Genomic DNA, 23,337 nt, shown 5'->3' with positions numbered 1-23,337 from the left:
AATCAAATATTCTGAAGTGTCTGCATTTAAAATCGACTTCAGCCCTGGCTGGTGTAGTTCAGTGGATGGAGTGCGGGCCTATGAACCAAACCACCGCGGTTCGATTCCCANTTCTGTTTAACCACTCAATCAATTTGAAAAAATTTAAGGTTCCTTTTCTTTCGTCCTCATATACTTTTGTTTAAGTCAAATGCTGCTGAATTCTTTTCTTTTTTTATTTTTTAATTTAATGTATTGGGATGTCATTGGTCCAATTTTTTAAAACTACAAATCAACAAATTTAATAAAGATCCAATATCCCATGACTGTTTTTTGGGAGTCAAAATTCCCATTGTCCCCCACCCCAGCCACTCCCCCTACAACCAATCAAATATTCTGAAGTGTCTGCATTTAAAATCGACTTCAGCCCTGGCTGGTGTAGTTCAGTGGATGGAGCGCGGGCCTGCGAACCAAACCACCACGGTTCGATTCCCAGTCAGGGCACATGCCTGGGTTGCAGGCCAGTTCCCGGCAGGGGACACACCAGAGGCAACCATACATTGATATTTCTCTCCCTCTCTCCTTCCCTTCCCCTCTAAAGATAAATAAATAAAATCTTTAAAAAATTGACTTCAGATGGGGAAAATTCACTTTATTAGAAGATACAATAATATGTAAACTATCTTAGCTCTATGAGACCTTTACGAGCAGCGACTAACTCATATGGCCCACAAAGGTCAAGTCCATGGATAGGCGAATGGCATGTGGCATTTATCCCCATCAGGGCTCGTCTCAGTGGCCCGTGAGTGGGAATGTGAACAGGAGCCATATGCCTGTCTTCTGAGTTGGGGGGAAGCCTCCAAGTGCCACCTGGGTCCAGAGAATGACAGATTGAGAAGTCAAAAGAAATACGTTGGGGAAGTAAGGGAGAAAATGCCTCATTGTGCTTCCAAATTTAGCAAAGTACCACAGACAGAGCTATAAGGGAGCATGAGTACAGGCAGCCTTTTCTGAGGACAGAAGGAGCCTCCCTCAGGCGCCACCAAAACAACACAACACACCGGCCCTTGCCTCCCTGTAGGGGCCTTGGAGGGAGCCAGGCTTAGGGAAGCTTCACCCAGCACCTTTGTGTGTTCAGAAATGAGAGCCAGCGGGACACGTGGTTAAAGACTAACTAAAACTAGCAAAGGAGAAAAGAAATCTTGCAGGTGCCACAAGAAACGGAGTCTGGGGGAATACCAGTGGTAAACATAAATGTTTAACCAGGAATCCCGGGGAAAGCCAAGGTGGCCTTCAAGCACCCGTCGCTGAAGATGTAGAAGACTAAGAGGAGAGGCCGTGGGAACTAAGCACGGGGAGCCCAACACCTCGAAGGGAGGTAAACCACCACCGAAGAGTCGCCCAGCCGCTCGGCAGAGGGAGCGATGTTCAGGGTGCCACGGTCTAAAGAGGGCCCGCTACTTTTCAAGGACTCACAGCACTTTGCTCTTAGAAACTCCAACTTCTGGTGGGTGCTTGACTAAAAAATATTTTAAAGCATTACATTAAGAAAATAATTAATAATCTGCCATTTCAATAGTTTTAGTTGAATAAGACTGAAACTTCAGAAAGTTAATCTAAGTATGGTTCAAACAAGATCATTTGTTATACATGTTTGAATAAAAAGAGCAAGTTATACAAGAGTTCAGTATGACCCCTTTTGGGGTAAATATATATATATATAATATTATGCATATCTATGTATGTGTATATATACGTGTATGTATAAACCAACACACACACACGCGCGTACACTGAAGTGTCTGGAAAGTTCTACACCAGGGTTTATCTACCCAGGCTATACCGCCGAACTCGGGGCAGGACAGCAGTTTGCTGTGGGGGTGGCCCTGTGCATCCTGGGATTTTTGGCAGTGTTTCCGGTTTCTCCCCACGAGGTGCTAGGAGCACCCTCCAGGAGTCCTGACAATCAAAGATGTCTCACGACACTGCCAAATGTCCCATTAGAGGCAGAGCCACCCCCAGCTGAGGACCATTTCTTTACCCTAATATGTTTAGAATGGTTAAATCTGGGTGGGAGTATTATAGGTGACCCCCCTTTATTTCTAGTTACTCTAGAGTGACTATCTGTACATTCACCTTTTATGGCAACAAGATAGAAGCTCCTATTAAAATACCCACAACCACAGAACTATTTATTTAAAAATTATAGGCACATGCTTTTGACTGAGTTCTCTGAAAAAACTGTAGGTACAAGCGTTATGGAAGATATAATGTGAGGAACCACAAATGAAATAAAATAGAGGAAAACACTTTCTAAGATAATTTAGCAAAAATTTATCTCAGGGCACCGGAGTGGTAAGGTGAGGGCCAGAAGGAACCTGCTTTCTCTGACAGATGACCTCGGGTGCCGTCCATGCCGATGGAGCCATTTGAGGTTCTCATTCCACTCACCACGCCGGGCAGACGTGCCCTCCAGCCTGAACCAGTGGTTTTTCTTGGTACTGATTGCCTTTGCATTGCGCTCAGCTGGGGGCACCCAATCTTTTCCATTTCGTAGTCCTCGGGGACAAGTGTCCTTCTTTACATACTCTCCCTTTGTGCAAAATGTGGGACTAGGTTTTAACTCACTTTGTAGTGGGGTATTGTCATTTACCCAGTTGTTCAGAATTTATGACCTCCTGCAGAAAAAGAGCCACTAATAGGTGTGTTCACGAGGAAAACTTATGTAATGTGGAAGAGGTATAAAAATCTCAGAGCTAATGAAAAGCCAGTGAGAGGATGAAGAGTACTTGTCCAAGATTCTGAAACCTCAACTTCCCAGCTCTGGGGGCCTCAGGCTTGGGGATGGAACTCGATGAGGTCCCAGAAGACGATTTCTTGGAGCTGCTGAGCCCTGACGACAGAGGCGACAGGCTGCCTGGTGGGCACCACCAACACTGACACACCTCAGAATCTAAGAATGTGCTACCCTCCCCATAAAAATACCTCTTATGTGCTCACATTTCAATGTGCATGTGTGTATATATGTTGCAAAATACTGAAGCAACAAAATTTTTAAAATGCTCAATAGTTCTGACTTGCTTAGGCTGACAAAAGATATAAAAACAACTCAGAATTAGATTCCTTTCTATAAAACCCTTGATGAGTTTCAACCTGAGGGCATAAAGTGGGAAGCAAATTACTATTGTGCTTTCAGGTAAGAAAAACAAAGGGAGGCCAACTCTGCTTTGAATAGAAATAGTCGTATGTCTGAATGGCTTCTCTTTCAGGTGTGAAGCACGCTCCCTGCCGTTGATACTGACAACACACACACACATACGTAGCCCTCACTAAGTGCTAGGCACTGTTCTAAGTGCCTTCTGAACTCTAAGGCTACCCTCAGAACAACCCTAAGTGAGTCGTCATCCCTAGTTCATAGATGAGGACAGCAGAAGACACAGTAGGGGCTCAATAAATATTTTGTGAATGAAAGAAGCCGAACTATCATCAATCACTTTATTTTCTTTTTGCTCTTAGTAACAACCCACTGTTTCCCACATCTGCTCTTCTTCTACAGTGAGTATTATAAACCTGTCCTTCAAAACTGGCAGAGTCACTTTTACAAACATTGAGAGGAACAGAACACTCTGGTTAATATAATTATGCTCCAAATTAAACCATTAGATCAGAAGCTGTTTGGATTTGTGGGCAATCTCAAAAGACCATGACTCCAGACCACGACATCCATCTCTACCACCAGCATTGTCTGCCTGTGCCAAAAATATTAATAAGGAAATATGGATATCTGTTTTCCTGAAAGAGCTTCAGTGGATTATGAGCTTGTGATTAAAATAAATATGTATTAAGGTAAGTCATCTGAAATTGCTGTTTCTGCAGGTCAAAACCAGTCAAATAACAGTTTTACACGGTCCAACCTAATCAATTCTGTCCTAGTTTAATGCAGTGTAACTACAGAGTTCAAATTTCTACATGATGGTGAAGGGGATTGGAATAGTTACTGGAAGTGAACCAGGGTGGTGTTGTTTATGGTGCACTTTAGTTTTCAAAGTCAGTTAGGTCACATGTTTAATACCCTTAACCTTCCCTGTTCATTTAACCTATTTCTTTTGTATGTCCTTGTCTACTTATTCATCTTAAGACTGTGTGGATGAGGAATATCCATTCACACATATTCCAAGTGGCCTTTGAGACACTGTCCATTTTAATAGAGTAATGTAATAGTCACACATTGTTTCAACTGCTAAACATGTTCTAGTTACAGACTATGTAAATATCTTACAAAACACATTTCCATATGCACTGAACATTAACCCCTTGCCAGGGCTACTGTCTGCAAATATCACCTCCCATTAGGTGGGCTTCCTTTTTGTTTTGTGGGAAGTTCTTTCTCTGTGCAGAAACTTTTTACTCTGATCTAGCCCCACCCATTTACTGTTGCCTTAGCCCCACCCATTGTCTAAGGCTTAGACTCAGATTCCTGAGTTTATTACCTATGCCTTCTTCTCTGCAATTCATGGTCTCAGATCTTATATTTAGGTCATCGATCCATTCCAAGTTAATTTTTGCACATAGGGACAAGCTGTAATCTAGTTTCATTCTTTTGCATACGGCTTTCCAATTTCCCTGGCGCCATTCATTGCAGAGGCTTTCTTTTCTTCATTGTTGTTTTTGGCTCCTTTGTCAAAAATTATTTGCCCACATACACGTGGCTTTATTTCTAGGCCATCAATGGCGTTCCATTCTGTGTCTGTTTTTCTGCCAACACCATGCTGCTTTAATCATTGTAGCTCAACACCAAACAAACACTCCAATTAAAAGTGGGCAGAGGACCTGAACAGACACTTCTCCCAGGAAGATCCGTAACTGGCCAACAGACATATGAAAAGATACTCAACTCCACTAGCTGTAGGGGAATGCAAATGAAAACTACAATGAGACACCCCCTCACACCTGTTAGAACGGCTGTTACCAACAAGACGAGTAGTAACTAGTGTTGGGGAGGCTGCGGAGAAAGGTCCCGCTGCTGTGGGAATGTAGACTGGCACAGCCACAAGGAAAACAGTCTGGCAGTTCCTCAGAAAATTAAGAATAGAATTGCCTTATGAGCCAGCAATCCTCTCCTGGGTACCCACCTGGAAACTCGAAAACATTTATTCACAAAGATACATGCACTCTATGTTCCCTGCAGCATTGTTCACGGTGGCCAAGACACGGAGACCACCAGAGTGTCCTGTGATCGAGGACTGGACAGAGAAGACGTGGTGTATGTACACAATGGAATACTACTGAGCCTGAGACAACCTACTGCCATTTGTGATACCATGGATTGTTCCGTCCCGCCGAACAGTCAACGGGGGGTCCCGAGTCTACCTGAAACGGATGTATAGGGATGGGAACAAGAGGCGCGGAGAAAGGCAGCAAGACAAAAGATTCTGATCAAGCTGCAAATTTTATTTTGGGCGGGGCTGTTATATATATAGGGGGCAGGGGAAAAGGGGAGGTGGTCCTGATAGGTTGTCCTGTGCATGCTCACTGCATGCTCTTGGCGACGGTTGGTAGGTGGGCATGTGATCAGCATCTTGATTGGTAGTTAGTACTCGTGATCCAGGGATGCCCCCAAGGGTGGGGCCACCGGGCTTGGCTGCAATATCCTGTTTGGGTTGCCTCAGCCAAGCCCTCCTGGTGCGATCTTCTTGATAGATTGCATCCGCTATCTTTAGGCCCCGACAATGGATGAACCTTGAGAATACTATGCTGCACGTAGAAAGTCAGTCAGAAAGAGCTAAGAACTATATGATTTTATTCAAACGTGGGGTAGAAAACTGAAACTCAAAAGACACAGACAACAGTATGGTGGTTGCCAGAGGGAAGGGGTAGGGGCTGGTAAAGGCTAAAGAGGGCCAAACATATGGTGATGGAAGATGATTTGACTTTGGGTGGTGGGCACACAATGCAATGTATAGATCATGTATCACAGAAATATACACTTGACCCCTCACACAATGCAATGTATAGATCATGTATCACAGAAATATACACTTGACCCCTCTGCCTAATCTTGTTAACCAATGTCACCCCGATGAAGTTAATTAAAGAAAAACCTTTCTAGAAATAAGTGTAATATTCCATTATAAAATGTGTTTTCTTTCAGGCTAGTCCCCTACTAAAAAGTCCCGACTAAGTTCCTGAGAGGACATTTTCTGACTACAAAATAATAATTACAATTTACATTTCATAACTTCTCATAAAGTATTAATATGACTAACTAAACTAGCCAAAAAGTGTGTGATATCAAGAAGATCTGTGCTTGATTTGTTCACTTTGCACATGTATTATTGATTCAGTGGTGGGGTAGAGTCCCTAAGTGTGACCAACTTACCACCCACTTAGTGATATTTGCGTGTTTCATATATCTCATTCTTCTAATAAGCCAAATTCTTAAAAAGTGGTATTTATGACATGAAGTATTTTTTTTTGCAGTGTTACTTACACACTTAAGTGCCCAGAAAATAACTGTGGAAGTGTGCTTATTAGGAAATCACAAAGAGGCCATAGGACATCCCCCTGGACACATTCGACATCCAGTGTGGCAAAGATTTTGGACTTCTTACTGGATACAAAGCAGTGTGTCAGCCACGGCACCCCCAGGGCCCGCCATCACTGTTGGGGGAACTCCCAGGCACGGACCAACCGCCCACAGGAGACAGACTGAAACAAGCGCTATGGGAAGACAGGGAAGAAATAAGCAGTTCTCCAGACAAAGAAAAATACGAGTAAAATATGGGTAGACTTCTTTTATCCCAGGTACTTTATTGCTCGGTCACTCCATTGTTCACACTCGCGTGCCTTGTAAGGGAAGGAAGTTTGGGTGTTAGTCTTCCATTTGTACGTACAATCCCCATTCCTCCAAAAATTGCACCAGATAGGTTTCATCTTCTTCCAGAGGCTTGTCTGAAGGCTGTTCCTCGTAAAGTCTAGACAAAAGGCTCTCATCTGGGAGCTCCTTGTACTCAGGATGCTCACAGACCTCTGAGTCATGTTCAAAGCCACACAATGAAGGTATAAACAGCCTGCCAGTCTGAGGGTCCCAGTCGACCAGTGTGGTCAATGGCTCTTCTTCTGGCCCCTCGTCTGGGTCCACATGCTCCTGCGGCAGGTAGTCCAGGTCCCTGAGCTGAGGGGCGTATGAATACAGTAGTGTGTGCAGGCCTGAGTCTGCGGAGGCTGCCTGTTGCGCAGACACTTTTCCTGGTAGGAACACCTCCTCCAGCAAACTGAGCTCTTGGTCTCCAGGCCCCCCAGGAAGGTCAGTAGTTCTTACATCGTATCCATATTCAACAACCATTTTATCTATGGGTATTGTTCTGCTGAGTGACTCTTGCTGGGTCAGGAGAGGTCCTCTGGAGCTTTGCTCAGTGACCCAGAAACCGTCCACCAAATGTGAAGCATACCCTAAGTGTTTTACCTCTATTTCCTCTTGACTGGGCTCCTGGCCCTTGCTGGGCTCATTCAGGTCTGACACATCATTGCTTTTTTCCGTCACACTGATATCCTTATGAGAAATTTTAGAATCCTCCATAATATTGAAGGTGATGAAATTAATCATGATTTTTTCAGCAGGTACAAAGAATCTTTTGTCAAGTTCATTTCCATAAATCAAAATCTATAAAGAGAGGAGAATGGTTTTCACCTTTTCACTTTAAGAGAGACATTAAAAACAGTTGTTAAGTAGAACTTATACTGTCATCAGAAGGTTTGAAAAATCTATTCTTACCAACTCATGGAAGTGAAAGTTATGCTTGGAACATACAGAAAACCTCATTTACCTGGAGGCAAGAGACCCAAGACACAGGAAATGCACGTGGAAGTGAAAAAGTGGTTCATGAGTGGGTATTTTTCCAGGTCAAAGATGAGGGTATGACTGTCCCCTCCTCTAATTGGCTGAGGAAATTCGGGGAGTTAATTTCTCCAGCCTTGGTTTTTAATTCTGCAAAACCAGAATTTCTGCCACATAAGGAGTGGTGCGAACTAAGTGAAATAGAGATTTTGAAATTGCTTTGTTAATTATAGCTTAATTATAGTATTTGTTAATAGGCTGTGGTTACCTAGACAAAAACATGTGAATGAGCATGGAAACCGGACGGAAAAAGGAAGATAAGAATGACTAGCGATGGTCTTCTTACTTCCATCCATGTGACAGTCCAGTCATGCTGTAGGGAAGCCAGAGGGAAATCCATTTGCCAGTTTATGGCAGATGGAGAAACTCTAAATCGGGTCAGAAAAACTTGTTAAAACTTGTTTTGGATTTAAATCTTGCTGGGGTATGTGGGAGGTGCCTACTTCGATGGCCAATGATGAGTTAGGTGACACCCACATTGTCTAATCTATGGTGCGATTTCATTTAACATTATGAAACAGGTCTTTCAGCCTCACTCCTTCACAAATTTTTTGGTTTCAAAAAGTCACTTGTGGGTCAATTCTGTGAATTTTCTTCCCAGGAAAGGCCCCCCTATGCCATTAAAGAGCTAATTCCAAAACTTACATGCAGGCAGATTCATAGCAACATTTTAAAACCGAAATAATAAAAATACCCATATGCATTGTGTACATGTGAACATACATTTTAATAATTCCCAAAGAAGTCATTTTTATTGTTCAACTATGCTCAGCCTTTCAAACCCCTTCAGTGTGTGGTCCAGAAGCATAAGGTTTATTCCTTTTCCTTTCTTGCTTCTCCTCACTGCAAATGATGTCGTCCTGGCCATTTGCCTCTTAGGTGCACTTCCGTTCCATATCTTCGTCTCCAGCCCTCCACCCTACTTTCCTCCTTTAAGATGCTCATCTTCCCTCCCAGTTGCTTTATTTGTTTCTTCCAGTCTCACTCCCCCTGATGCTGTCCTAGACCCACTATGCATTTGGATCCATGTAAAACACACTATTGATCGTGACATTTTCAACGTAAAATCCTACAGAGATTTCTTTGCCAACAAAAAAAAGCCCAAGCTCCTTAGAACCACGGCCCAATTGTCTCATTACCTGGCCTTCCCGCCCATTCTTGTCTCATCGTTCATGGCTCCTCATTAGGAACCTTAGGATTTAACAGTCCTATGTGGTTTCCCAAACGGCTCCCCCCGTTGTTTCTTCTGCCTGCAGTAGGTCCCTGACTCTTACTCACCTTTCATAGCCAAGCCCAGGCACGAAACTTCTCCTGATGTCCCGTGGAGGGCTGCAGTGCCCACCTGTGCCCCGAGGATCCCCAGCACCTGCTTTCATCTTGGCCATACATATCATTTTGAAATTCTTGTCCCCAACTACACTTGAACCTCTGGAAGGGCATGACTCACCTTCTGTCTTACCCCAAGACCTCATCTAATCTGGTCATTAAACATTAAATCTTTGTCAAAGCTAAGGGATCCTTTTCTCTTTGGCTATGCTAGTGAGTTAATCTAGTTAAGTATTTTTTAATTCATCAGCTCTTTAACCTTAAACTCCCTCTGCCCCTAAAAGGAATGGTATCTGTTCCAGAGACTCCTTTTCTACCCTCCTGCAGGTGTGTTGTTGTAACAAGTCCCGCCATGCTGAGCACTCACCAGATTTGCTGGGTGTTTCTCTTTGCCAACGTGGATGTATCTGTACACGGAGAAGCCCATCACAGAAAAGATAAACACGGTAACAGATATGGGCAAAACATACCAGAAGATGACTTTAACCTGCCATGCTGATGTCTGATCTGTAAACACAGGGGAAGGTAGACGTAATTTTGTGTGGTGGGAAAACACTGGCAATGTCAAGAGGCTTTGGGCAGACAGACTGCTTCCATTTAGGAATTCGGTTTTCTCATTTATAAATAATGTTATCAAGGCTCTCAGAACACTCATTGTCTCTGATAATAGCTGGTCTTAGGAAATCATCTGGCCTGCCTCAAGTCTTTACAGTGACGCTGCATTAACAGTCTGGGTCGGCCTATATTCCAACGTGTTATGTCTGCCTACGAGATTCCTGTTGGTTTTTATACTTGAAGGTAAACGTACCCAAAATTCAGGCAACTCACAGCACTCCAAACCAAGTGACGACACCCTCTTGTAAAGATCCCACTAAGCAGCCCCACTTTCCCATGCCACTGACTTGACTCCATCTTTTTCATATATGAAAAAGGACAGGAATGCATGGTGCCACCTTCTGTGTGACCCACAGGACTCTCCTTGCGCTGGTTGGCCAGACATCCTGGGTTATCTGGAGCTGGAAGTGTGTGTGGGCAGATGGCTGAGCTGCTGTGTGCTGAGAACGCTTCTGATGTGCTATGGGCTCATGATGAGTAAACGTCCATCAGGGAATAGTAAGACCTGGTGAATAGTTTGAAGAAGAGTGGTCTTGGCCCCCTCACTGGTCAGAGTACACTGCTGATGGACAGGGATCATTGTGGCTTTTATCTGTCAAGCTCCTGTCGGGTACTTGGGAGTTGGATGGTTAATTTTACGTGTTCATTTGTTTAAACCATGGTACCAGATATTTGGTCAAACATGATTCTAGATATTTCCATGAAGGCATTTTTTAAGATGAGATTAGCATTTGAATCAGTAAACTTGAGTAAAGCAGGTTACTAGGTGTGGGGACCACCTGCAGGCCCTTCTGCCCTGAACGGTTCCTGCAGAGCACATCTGTCATCAAATTCCACGTAAAAGGTGCCACCACCGCAACGCAGACGTTGCAGGTGGCCGAGCGTCACCTGCTCCTACTTCAGGCTACAGCTCAGTCCGGTCCTCCAGACACTGCCCCAGTCTCTGGGCAGAAGCTGCCCTAATTAAGAGGAGCCAGGACAGTGACGGCCGGAGGAACTTGGTGGACACCTCCACATGTTGACTACGGTAAGCCTAAGAAACTGTATCTGTATTTTAGGGGTTGGGGGACTGCGGAGAGCAAAAGTATTTTTTGAAGAAGCGTCCCCAAAGACATAACACTGATTTTTTTAAAAACAAGGTTGTCACAGCAGTGTCTTGGAAAGGTATCCAAGTTGACTTAACAGCTGGGATGCCATGGAAAGGTCAGGGCCGGAAGTGGGCCTCCTAGTAGTTTGGTTGCCTTTCCTAAACTGCTCAGGCAGTTGCTCCACTGCTTACTGGGAAGTATTTAATTTAATCTGCACTCTAGTTGCTTAGCACAGCCAACTGCTTACATGACTTCCACTGGAATGTAGGCCTACCATTTGGCCACTGAGCAAGCTATTAGTAAACACAGCACTTTATCCAAAATGCAAAAATGATTTCTTCCATCTCTTTTGTTTTGGCTTTTGCTTGCTTAGCATTTTAGTTTTATTTGACATGTGGTAGAGAACCCTTTATTTGAAAGAGAAAGGTCTGATAAGATTAAAAAATAAAGCTTTTCTCTCTTTATTTGTGCTCACAAAATTCTCGTTTTATTCACTGGGATATGTTCATCGCGCAGTGAGGGAGGCGTGAGGGAAGAGGAGAGCAGGGTCCTGCCACCCACCGTTCCTGCTCATAGCTGGTGATGGAACCAAGGCTTGGGGAAAAGGCTGTGACATTGGTCTCAGGCCAGTCCATTTGGAAGACAGAAACATGACTGAAGAGCCATCCAATGAAAGTAAACTTTAGGATTTATTTTAAAATTTCACATTTTGAGTATAAGGTCCCCTCACCCTGGGGGAAGAATAATTAAACAAATGCCAAGCTCCTAAATTCATGTCTCCTAACAGGAAGGAGGCTCCTTGGAAGCCAAGGTCAGAAAACATGAGGAGACAAGTGAAAGGGAGGGGAGAGAAGCGATGGTCAGAGCGAGGCAGGGATTACTGACTCGTGGACCCCAGACGAGCCCGTCAGTGACACACGAACGCAACTCATGGAGCCCGTCAGTCATGTTCCTGAGGAGCAACGGGTTCTGTCTCCAAGTGTTTTTAAGATACTGCTTTGCTCCTACCAATAAAGTGATCTAACGTTCCTGAAGACCACAGAACCTCTACTGACCAGGGTGATTATAATTTTAAAAAAGAAAAAAGATGTGTGTAAAAATTGTTCACTGTTATCTCCCAAGGCAGAGGCTTGTTGGCAGCAAGCACCTGGACTGGTGCTGAGAGTTCCCCGAGGGGGTGAAAACATTTCCGCACATGGGCCAAGTTCAATGGCAGTGTCCCAGGCTGCTCAGTGCATTTCTGGTGGCAGCTGTTCCTGCCTTTGCCTCAACCTGTTTCTGACAGGAATGGGTTTGCCAGTGTTCTCTTCTAGTTTTGTCAGACACCCTTCCTCAGACCAGCTGAGAGTTTTTTAAAGCTTACCTTTCAAGGTACTGACACACTGCTTCTCGGAAGGCTGAGCGAGTCTAGGAGGCCCGGGGACAAAGGACTCCGCGTGAATGCAGTACAGAGTGTCTGGCTCCAGCCAGTTGAGCACCAGCGTGTGGTTGGTCACGCACTGAGACCACTAGGTTAGGGAATTGCAAACAGCAGTTACAGGCAAAGATTTCCAGTACCACCCAGACAATAACTCTACAGGATATAAAAGACCAGGGGAGCATGAAATCCTTTACTATGACTACGAGCTTTCTTTTTAGCAATGGCTTTAAAACACCCTTTTCCTTTAGCTTAGCAGAGCATGGCCAGGGACTGGAACAATCCTGGGAAGGAGATTAATAATAACACAAGGGTGGGTTTCTTATTCAACTCTGTCCTGTGTTCTTGTTAACATTTTGATCTTTCTTGGAGAGTGTTTGACAGATGTAATTCAAATGGAGGCTGTCTATCCAATTAAGATGGAAACTTCTCCAACTACAACATCATACCCATTTACAGAGAGTTTCTGTACAGGACAGCTGAGGAAAGTTCTTTAAGTTTCCATGTAGCTTCAACTGTGACTTGGATACCATCTCTTTGGAACGTCACACCTTCCCATTTTCACATGCAGAGAAGTAAAGCCTCAGAGACCCCTTGCTCCAGTACTGACTGCAAATCGCGACACAGGCCGTGTGCCCCCAACCCACCTAGGGCTTACCGTTCGGTTGGACTTGGTATTATAGATGGACACATTGTACTTCAGATTAGGGTATATTTGTTGCATGGAAATGGAACTTTCGTCTGGATTTTTCTTCCACATCTCTGGAGCAGTCAGAACAACAGAAATGGATTTCTCATCAGGAGTCAAAACAACCTCTGGTGGGCCAATTTGTGCTTAAAAGGAAGAAGAGAGGGAATTATACTCAGCTGTAGAAATCACCTTCTAATCCCACAGGGATCAAAGCTCCAAAGCCCACGCTCTCTGGAGATGCCTCCGGGTGCTCTAAGGTGGGCCCGCACCACACCAAATCTTGGAGCAAGCATTTCGAAGAGCTGCTTCCACTTAGTTCCCAGTCACATGAGTAAACGGTACTTGATGGTGGTAAATGCAGTGACACTATAACACTGCTGTGACGTGAAAAACTGGTGATAAATCACATTATTATGCTTTGACACATGGCAAAAACCGGACACGCGGAAGTGAAGCATTGCACCAGACCTTTGGAGATGTGACTGGAGTGACTGGAACAGAGGTTAGCGAAGTTTCACCCTAAGCCCCCGGGTATGATGTTTGTTGCAACTGTTATTTATATAAATGTAAAGCCCATTCTTAGCTCTTGGTCTGTAGAGAAACACAGAGGGGGTGGAGGCACTGCACTTGGCTGAGGGCACAGTTTGCTGACTTCAGATCTCGAAGGGCACCAGGGCGAAGGCGCCCGCATGAGGACCCAAAGGAGAACATGCAAATTTCATTATAGCAGCTCTGAGTCAGCTACACATCAAGAATGGAGTCATCAAAACCAGCTACCAGGAAGATGCTGCCTTACTTCTGGGTTACTCCCAGAAATGTACTCCATCACACCACCAAGTTTACAAGAAAAGCTTAGTTTGGTGATCAGAATAATCTTTAATCAATTTTGTGGACATAGTCAATGTCTTATACACCCACAACATGTCTTAAAAATCTATTAGTTGTAACTCAAATTACAAAGTCTCCACTAAATGATAAAATAAAATTGAAATTGGATAATTTTTTGGCATAATTGGCATCCAGTGTCCATTTGGGATCTGGGAGAGCTAGTAGAGGTCACGTGGCCAGAGCTCACTCTAAAGACGAGATTCCGGGATCCAGCGGAAGAGGTTCCCTGGGTTGGTCACTCGCCAGCTGATGGACAGAGTGCAGAACAGAGCCCAGCAGGGTGCTGGCTTCTCGGGCAGAGCGGTCTGTGACAAAACTGTTAACGCTGTGACATCAGATGAACGTGATACTGATTTGTGTTTAACAGACAAGTGTGTTACTTACTTTCTAAGAGAGGATAGAATCGTCCAGTTTCTGCCCATTTAGAACAATTAGTTCCCCAAATGGCCTTAACTTTGGCATAATACTGGTGCTCATAGTCACGAGTTTCAGCAGAGAGATCACAGTATGTCCTGCTGATATTTCTGCATTCAGATTTATTCAGCCATTTCTTTTGCCCATATCTGCTGGAAACGAAACTGTGAATTAATAATGCAGCACCCTCTATGCTTTTCAATAGGAAAAACACAGTCATTATATAAAACTGAATGGAACTTAAGACCTTCTCTTCAGAACAACAGAAGTGCCTGTCACTGAGATAAAAAAAGAACATGCTTTGCCGCTGGCAATTTTTTTCATTAGCTGTCAGGAACATGAGTCAGAGGTTCTGGAAGCACCTTTCTTTTCTGTGAGTTACCATGTGGATAGTACAGTTTGCAAGCGTGTATTTTATTATTATTCTTGGGCTACAGTAAAGGCTTTACATACTGTGTGATCAGTTCTTTTGGTAATTATATCTATGTAAGTGTTTAGTCCACCATGCATACTAAGGTGAGTTTGATGGGTAGTTTTAAGAAACATTAGTAATTCTTTTTTTTACTTAGAAGAAAAATTACCTTGACATTCTCATAAAACTTAAAAATGTACTTGCCACCAAGGGCTTCGCTCAAAGCTGCATTTTCAATAATTATAGTGATGATGACGATGATTACTAGTTAACGTCGTCTTTTCCTTTCCTTTATTAAAAACACAACATCCAGAGTAAATACAGAGGAGGGAATGTTTTTAGGTGGGAGAGACTGAGGTATAGAAAGCGACAAGAGATAAGCCAGGGAAAGAGACAGGGTTGCACAGGAGGCTGCTGAAAGGACCCCAGCAGAGTGTTAAGGTTTGAGAAGACAGCTCAGGGGATCACAGGGAGAGGCGCTGGGAAGACACTGCAGTGGTCCACATGCAAGGTGCAGGTGGCTTAGACAAGGATGGTGGCCATGGAGCTAATGGTAGGACAAATGAAGAAATATCAGGCCACAGGCCTTGGGGATTGAGTGCATGCAGGAGATGAGTTAAGGATGACGTCTCTTTCTGTCTAGGACACAGTTGTAATTGTGGTAATGTTTACCAAGGCAAGGAAGACGGAAGAAGAGTGGGTTTGGAAAACGGAGAGTGGGGAGTAGAGGGAAGGAGAGACGACGAATCCGGTTGACATGTGGGGCCTCTGGTATGTAAAAGATACCCAAATGCAGATGTCCACAGATACTGGGGCTCAGGAGAGATGTGAGTGGGAGGTAGTGATTTTGAAATAAATGGCAAAAAAGTGCTCTTTGAAGGCGTAGGCATGAATGAAATTATCCATGGAGACAAAGTAAAGCCTAGGATGAGATTTCAGGAACATGAAGATTTAAAGGTTGGATACAAAGCACACTTAGAAACAGACAACAGTGTGGGGCTTCCCAGAGGGAAAGGGAAGCAGGGGGAGAACAGAGTGAGTAAAAGGGGCTTAAACGTTATGGAAGGAGACTTGACTTTGGGTGGTGAACACAGCACAATACACAGATGATGTGTTGTAGAACTGGACACATGAAACCTATAAAAACAGAAATAGCAGCTAAAGAGAAAGAAGAAAAAACAAGTATCACAAAAGCAAGGGGAGCAACGTCTTGAGAAGGAGGCAATATATATTTTGTCAAGTGTTGCAAAGATTAAGGGTATCTTCCCTTTTCAGAATATGGCCACAGATTCGTGAAAGTAGATACCTCACACCTATCACAGTTCATTAGAAATGCCACAGTCAGATCTTGCCGCCTAACTGCTCCATCCGAGCGACCTCCACTGCCTGGGGGCTTTCAAACTGTGACTGTGAGCCACATGAAGAAACACGTTTTCCCTTGTGACCCGGCTCACAAAATCATACATACATGTAACACACTAAAACAAAGGTTTGGTAAGACAACACCTAACTTTGCTGCATGCCATTCACTCCCTTATTTTCCACTCCAATCCCTCCACACCACTCCAGTCCTTTCCACTAAAAATAACGTTAGTATTGTCCCTCCAAGTTGATTTCATGGCTCACTAACAGGTCTTGATGTGTCTTTTGAGAAATACGGCCAGTGCCTACTTGACCCTCCCTCCTCCCACTTCCTCACTGTACCAAGGGCATGGCAGCTTCCCAGGACAGAGTCGATGGAGAAGAAAATGCTGTTCACCGGGTTCCGGACAAAATGCTTTGTCCGGAACAGGAATCGCTTTATAAATACTCCAGCGATTACAATTGTGAAAGGTAAAATGTCGTGAGGGGCATTTGGTGGTGGTCTCGGACTGCTTTCTGGTAGTAGCAGGAAACCTGTACCAAGTGCTGACTGTGTGCCGGGTGGTGTTTAGTATGTGCACATTACCTCAGTTATCATGGTGTCACAGATGAGGATTCACAGATGAGGAAACAGAGGCTCGGTGAGATTAAGGGACCCAACCACTCAGGTTCATGTCACTAGTAAAAGATGTACCAGTGAACCATTTTTCCTTGATGACAAAACTTGAGTTTTCAGTACTATGTTATGTTTTTTTACACTAAATTCTTTTGGCAGATATAAACTTTTCTTCAAATTTCATCTCTTACTTGGAAACAAACTTTACTCACAAGTATACTATGTAACTTGCCCAAAGCTACCCCGCTTGGTTGGTAGCCTGGCTGTGAACCCAGGCCTGTCTGGCTGGAGCTGAGCCTGGAGCCCTGCCCGTAAAATATACGGCCCTGCACTCCTGCCCACCCATAAATTTGTTTTTAAATAGTCTGTTTCAAAAGTTGAGCAATCTAAATTATCTGCTGTCAGAGAGCAGTGATGACTCTGCCCGCTTTTAAAAGTCCTTTTCTGAATCACAGACACAGACAAAGGACAGAGCAAGCTCTTTGCTCCACCTAATGGAGAAGGAGGCAAGGCCCCACTGCGATCCACGCCCCTTCGCATGGTGAAGTCCTCAGTCCTAAGCCCAGGGCCTGGGAGACTCCTCAGAAACCAGGATGAGGGTCTAGACAGATGAGGTCATTAGGAACGGCAGCTGAAGTCTCCTTCTGCCTTTGGTGGCCAGAATTTTTTTTCAAAGATAAAAATGACTTTATTCTTTTTTGTTAATATATTTTTAAAAAACTCAAACAATCAGAAAAGTAGAATCAAGAGAGAAATAAATCACCCTGCAACCCATTATCCTGGAATAGTTGGTATACAGGATTCTGGACATCGCATTAAGTGTCCAGATGTGAGAGACACCTAATTGGATAGGTGTCCTATCTAAGGATAATTAGATAGGATAATTAGATAGCTGAATATGCAGCTAAAACCAGATTATACCACACAAATGGCTGTCATAAAAATATTAAATTTAACTTGACTTAAACTGTAATATAAAAAAGTGAAGTTAAAGAAATGCTATAGTTCAAATGTTTCATTGCCGTAAGAGATACTAGTTCTTAAAAGATCTTTTAAATTAAAAGTGTTTTTGGAGAAATATTGAGAGCTTAGATGTGAAAGTGTTTTCACTTTAGATCATATTTAATGGTTTCCTGCTACGAAAATCAGCACATAATAGTTTCTCCCCACCTTCTGATTTGTTCTATTATTGTCTAGGATCAAACATTGACGAGAAATTTCAATAACCACATATCCCATTGCAATTAAGTCTTGGGTGTTCATTTAGATTGTTACAATGCATGCTACTGACCTTCACACCATCATCCTGTCACTACTAAGCTCTTTGTTCAGGTTCATCTTTTTTTTTAATGTCAAGAGGCTATTATTTTTAGTTAGTGGGTCCCCTCGCTCCCACTAAGGTCTGAGGGGAACAATGCCTGAATTCCCCAAATGCCTGAAAGTCTTCTGTTGAACTTGTACGAGTCCCAGGCCTCACCCACTACTCTCTCAGAAGCCGTGTCCCCTTTCTGCTGAGTGCTGCCAACAGCAACCACCGCCTCCCACCTGACTTAAGTCTTGCTTTTGCTATGACGTCCAGAAATCATGGCATTTTCTTGAAGGCCACCAAGGTATGCCTTTCCTATGTTTTTATTAAATTTGCTGGATGCAACATGCATTTACGATGTGTACTTCCAGATAGTCATTACTATCTGGTCAACTATCACTACCAGTTGGCTATAATAAGTTTTTTTTAATTAATTAATTTATCTTTAGAGGGGAAGGGTTAGGGAAGGAGAGAGGGAGAGAAATATCAATGTATGGTTGCCTCTGCCAAGGACACACAATGTATCGTGTGTCCCCTGCCAGGAACTGGCCTGCAACCCAGGCATGTGCCCTGACTGGGAATCGAACCGCGATCCTCTGGTTCACAGGCCCGTACTCTATCCACTGAGCTACACCAGCCAGGGCTGGCTATAACAAGTTTTAAAAGTCTCTTATTTAACATTTTTATATTCCATCATTTTCCTAAGTCCTGCCCACTTGCTTTTTAAAAAAGTTCCTTCTGTGGTCTTAGAGTCTCTTCCTTGAGAAGAGATTGCTACTTATTCTCTGTAAGCTGTATCACTAGAAACATACTCATGAAACATGTTTTCAACAGCAAGAGGCTGATGCAGCTGATGGCACTTCCCTGGGCTGCCCACCTCCCACCTGCCCTGTCCGTCTCACTAGGGTCTCTCCCTGGGCTGCTGCTGAGCTTCTACAACTGATATGTCACTTGACCTTGATTTCTGTTGTAGCTTCTTCTCCTCTGATACTCTGTGGCACCAATCTGGAGCTCTGGGGGGGGGGCATTTCCTCAATTTCTGGTGGCGAAATCCTTAGATTCCACATCCTTAGATTGTTAGGTAAGCTTCTTAGTACTGTGACATTTATACTTGTGAAATTATTTTCTACTGTTGGAGTTTGAGAAGGTATAGGTTTACTTCAAGCTTCTGTGGTTGTTTTATTACAGATTTCACAGTATTTGTCTTGTGCACCTCCTAGTTGTGGCTTAGAGGTTGTGGCCATTTCCTGGGTCACCCTGAACATGGGCTTTATCCATCTGATTAGCGTTCTTTCTCGCTTGCACTGAGTTTTGAGGGAGAGGTAAAAAGTAAAAAGTAATTGCTATCTCTAATATGAATGCTAGTTGCACATAATTCTGTGCTCAGTTTCACTTAAAAATGTCTATAATTCTCATAAGTTTAGATGTTTCAGAGACAGTAGACTTCCTTGTTTGCTCAGCCACATAATAATCTTTTGGCTAAAATTCTTTCCCCACATAAATAACTTCCCTTTGCCTTAGCCCCCAATGCTCCTGTCTCCACCAAGAAACTCTTTTCTAACAACAACAACAACAACAACAAAACTCTTGTCTAATTTAAACTAACAAAACATAAAAAGAACCCTGGCTGGTATAGCTCAGTGGACTGAGCGTGGACATGGAAACCAAAGGGTCACTGGTTCGATTCCCAATCAGGGCACACGCTTGGGTTGCAGGCCAGTTCCCCAGTAGGGGGGGGTGTGAGAGGCAACCACACATTGATGTTTCTTTCCCTCTCTGTCTCCTTTTCTTTCCCTCTCTCTAAAAACAAATACATAAAATCTTCAAAAAGTAACAAGAAAATTTAACATGAAACATCTAAAAATTTCTTCTTTTCAAATATAGTACTTACTTAATACAAAAGATGGTTTATCTTTGAGCAATTATTTGAAGCCTGAGTCTTGTGTTTATAAATTAGCCAAAAGGAAAAGGACCTACTTACATGAAATACTGTACAGTGTAAGTAACTTCCACTTCTGGCAGGCCCTCTGGGGGACTCCACTGCAGGATATTCTTCATGTTTATGGACAAGAAGGTGAGGTTTGCAGGCTTAGGCAAACCCCCTGGGACACAAGGAACTGAAAAAGGAGTAGAGAGAAATCAAGGTCTTGGTGGAGGACAAGGAAAACGTAACCCCTGGGGTCACTAGTCTCCAGATAAGGCCTTGCAGTACTGGCACACTGTGCCCCTCCTCCCAAGCGGAGCCTGAGTGGACACTGTGACTCACTTCAACCAACAGAAGGTGACAGAGGTGACTGAGAGGCTAAGGCTTGGCAGCTTCCACTTTTGCCGTCTGGAAGCCCCGAGCTGCCACATAAACACTGTGCTACCCTGCTGGAAACACCGTGTGGAGAGGCTATGCAACGAGGGAGAGCTCCAGTTGTCCTGGCTGAGCCCGGCCTTCCCCCAGGGGCCAGCGGGAGCACTGTGGGCATCCCAGCCACCTGTCACGGATGGAGGGTGCATGAGGGACTCTGGGGGAGACCAGCAGACCATCTCACTGCGCCCCGTTAACACTCAGAACTGTGACAGATAATAAAGGGGTTGTTTTAAAACCACTATTTTGGGGTCGTGTGTTGTGCATCCGCAGATAACTAAATAATTCCCTTATTAGATACAGAAATGGAATTCAGAACAGATGCCCCGGAAGGGTAGAGGTTTGGAGATTGGGGTTAGCGTTACTAAAAAGTATGTATAAAGCAATAATTAGAAAAGAAACCGGCAAAGGAAGACAATTATTTAATCAGATGCTGATAACTTCCCACTGTGATCTAAGAAAAACTGTGTCTAGAGGATTAATTTGTAAAAATACTCTGTACAGAAATGATAAAAAATTGAGAAACTGCCAGAAAATTAGAAAAGGACAAAAGAGAGTGAAAGATAGTTTCTTATGAGAGAAAACAAAGATGGTCCTTGCACTAAGTAAGTAAAGCAATCCAGTGGTAACATGTAAGAATCAAAGCATTAAACTGTGGGAGAGATCACAGAACACTGGGTAGTAACTGAGTTTTATGAAAAACTTATCCCCTCACACATCTGTATGTTCTAGTCAATGAACTTGGAAACTATCAAATTTTGATACCGAAAATCAGATTCAGGAAATAAACCACAGCTATGTCATGGGAGGCCAGTCCAGCTTGGCTCTCAAGTCCCCTAATTCCTGTGCACTGTAGCTGGGACTCACCTAAGGAAGAAATTAGCTTTATGCTTCTGGTAACCCTTGGCTAAGAGTAGCTCTATGCAACGTATTCTAATTTCACAAGCCAAACAAAAAGGCAGCACCATTTTTTTAACCTTAGAACTAAACTTTGTATGTGACCCTGAGGCTAAGGCTAAACAATCTCTTTCACATGTGGCAGAGTGAGCAAAATGCAGGCAGTCGCGTGTGTGTGTTTGTGTGCACAGGTGCTGTGCTTGTAACGACTTCTGCTCTCAACCTTGGTCATTTTTTGACATCTCAGTTTTATTTTTAAGAAGAAAGTTAAATACTGATCACTGTGTGGGTATGTGTGCAAAGGACTAAAGGGGCTCTCAGAAGGACGCAGCCTGCCACTGTCCTTTGATTTCTATGCCATGCTGCCCACTCCCTGGCACCACACTGTATCAGCTCGTATCGGCGTTTTCCCGGAGATATTTACACTGTGAACTATATACAGTGATCAATGATTTCATAGGGCTCTATCACAAGGCTTGAAATTTTAACCATATTTTTAAAATATGAAACAGAGAACATGGGGAGGCAGAACCCTGGAGGATAGTATTTCTCAGCCACTCAAAAGTTTCAATATAAAAGATTCCAAAGATCTTTCCAGATCTAAAATGCTACATACGGTTCTGCATGTGCAGATGAACTAACACGTTAAGAGTGGTTAGCATCTTGTAAGAACTGTAATTAAAACAGACTGTGCATTATAATATCACGGATGTAAGATATTACCAACATGTGATTCCATGGAACTATCAGATAAGGAACTAGAATATTCTGATTTCTGGCACCTTGGGTTTGGAGACTTAAAACACAAGTTATCTTAGATATTATAGTCCAGGCATATTTTCTCAGTGCTTAATTTATACAAGTCTTTATCTTATGCAACATTGGTTTTTGCTCATCTTTTAATATAAGTAAAAATCGGTGGACCAAAATGCCTAAAACATACCCCCAAAAGGTTTAAGGAGTAACTTAAAGTAAAAAAAAAAAACCAGATTGCTCATTTAATTTAATTTATTTTTCTTGGTCACCGCCATGAGGAAACAAAATCATTTTGCTTTTCTGAAGTGAACTGCATTTTGCAATATATTGGCAATCATTAAAGCTCATTGATTCAACATTTTGTTCAGTGTTTTTTAATGTTTAAAAAATCCTCTAGAAATGCTATGCTGATTATCAAAATGTTACCGAACCATGATAATAATAAGTTAAATAGAGGGAATTAATAACATGACAATAATCTGTGTACCTCTCCACATTCGGGGTACACTGTATGTGTCACCACAGTTTTGACAGCCAGCCTCCAAGATGGCCCGCCAGTATTGCCTCCACCCGACATTGGCAGCCTGTCTAGTCCCCTCCCACATGGTGTCTGGGTTGGTCTGTGTGACCAAGGGCATATGACTGAAGTGATGGTACCCCATTTCCAAGATTAGGTTATAAAAGACTCGTTGGCTTCTACCTTGCTTTCTCCTCTCTTGGTTGGACGCCTCCTTCCAAGGGGCGTGTCAGTGAACTTAGCAGTGGGTCCTGTGGGTGACCGCAGCCCCAGCCTTTCGACCTGTAGCAGTACAACCCAACTAACTCTCAGGAGCGGCCCTGAGCCAGAAGCACCCGCCTAAGCCATCACCGACCCCTGCCCCTCAGAAACTCTGTGAGGTAGTGTTGGTTGTATTAAGCTGCTAAGCTTTGAGGTAATTTGTTACACAGCAGCAGATAGCTAATACAATAAGGATTTAAAGATGAGAGAAACTCTGAGATTAATCACCCCCAAAAAAGCAAATTAAACAGGAGAAAAAAATAGGGCCCCTCGATTCCCAATAATATTATGACTCCTGCTTTAATAATCTTGAAAAAGTGTTCTTTGTAATAGGTCAATTTGATTTTCATAAAGAAAACTACAGGCCCAATGAGGAGACTAAAAACTTAGACTTTTAGTAGCAAATGGAAATCATAGCAACAGCTTTTTGGATTTTTTTCTTAAGACAAATGCTTAGTTAAGGTCATTGTAAATACATGACAAGGAGTCATAGTAGTAAATAGCTCCAACAGAGATGCATTTAAAGTGGGTGTTGCTGT

General features: G+C 43.3%; 1 protein-coding gene across 1 annotated transcript in view; it reads right to left on the bottom strand.

Annotated features, from left to right (window-relative positions):
* Window positions 1-6,752: 6,752 nt before the first annotated feature.
* The window catches only part of IL20RA (interleukin 20 receptor subunit alpha), a 30,828-nt gene continuing 14,243 nt past the window's right edge, over window positions 6,753-23,337 (bottom strand). The window contains exons 2-7 of the mRNA XM_037045667.1: window positions 19,993-20,128; window positions 14,286-14,464; window positions 12,981-13,156; window positions 12,269-12,413; window positions 9,570-9,709; window positions 6,753-7,642 (exon numbers count right to left, since the gene is read on the bottom strand). Of these exons, the coding sequence (XP_036901562.1) occupies window positions 6,851-7,642; window positions 9,570-9,709; window positions 12,269-12,413; window positions 12,981-13,156; window positions 14,286-14,464; window positions 19,993-20,128 (1,568 nt within the window). The 3' untranslated portion in view covers window positions 6,753-6,850. The remainder of the gene's footprint in view (window positions 7,643-9,569; window positions 9,710-12,268; window positions 12,414-12,980; window positions 13,157-14,285; window positions 14,465-19,992; window positions 20,129-23,337) is intronic.

Source organism: Sturnira hondurensis, unplaced genomic scaffold (genome assembly GCF_014824575.4).
Source record: "Sturnira hondurensis isolate 20B ecotype Veracruz unplaced genomic scaffold, ASM1482457v3 Scaffold0004474, whole genome shotgun sequence".
NCBI lineage: Eukaryota > Metazoa > Chordata > Mammalia > Chiroptera > Phyllostomidae > Sturnira > Sturnira hondurensis.
Note: the sequence above shows the minus strand (reverse complement) of the source record. Positions and strands in the feature narration are given on the sequence as shown.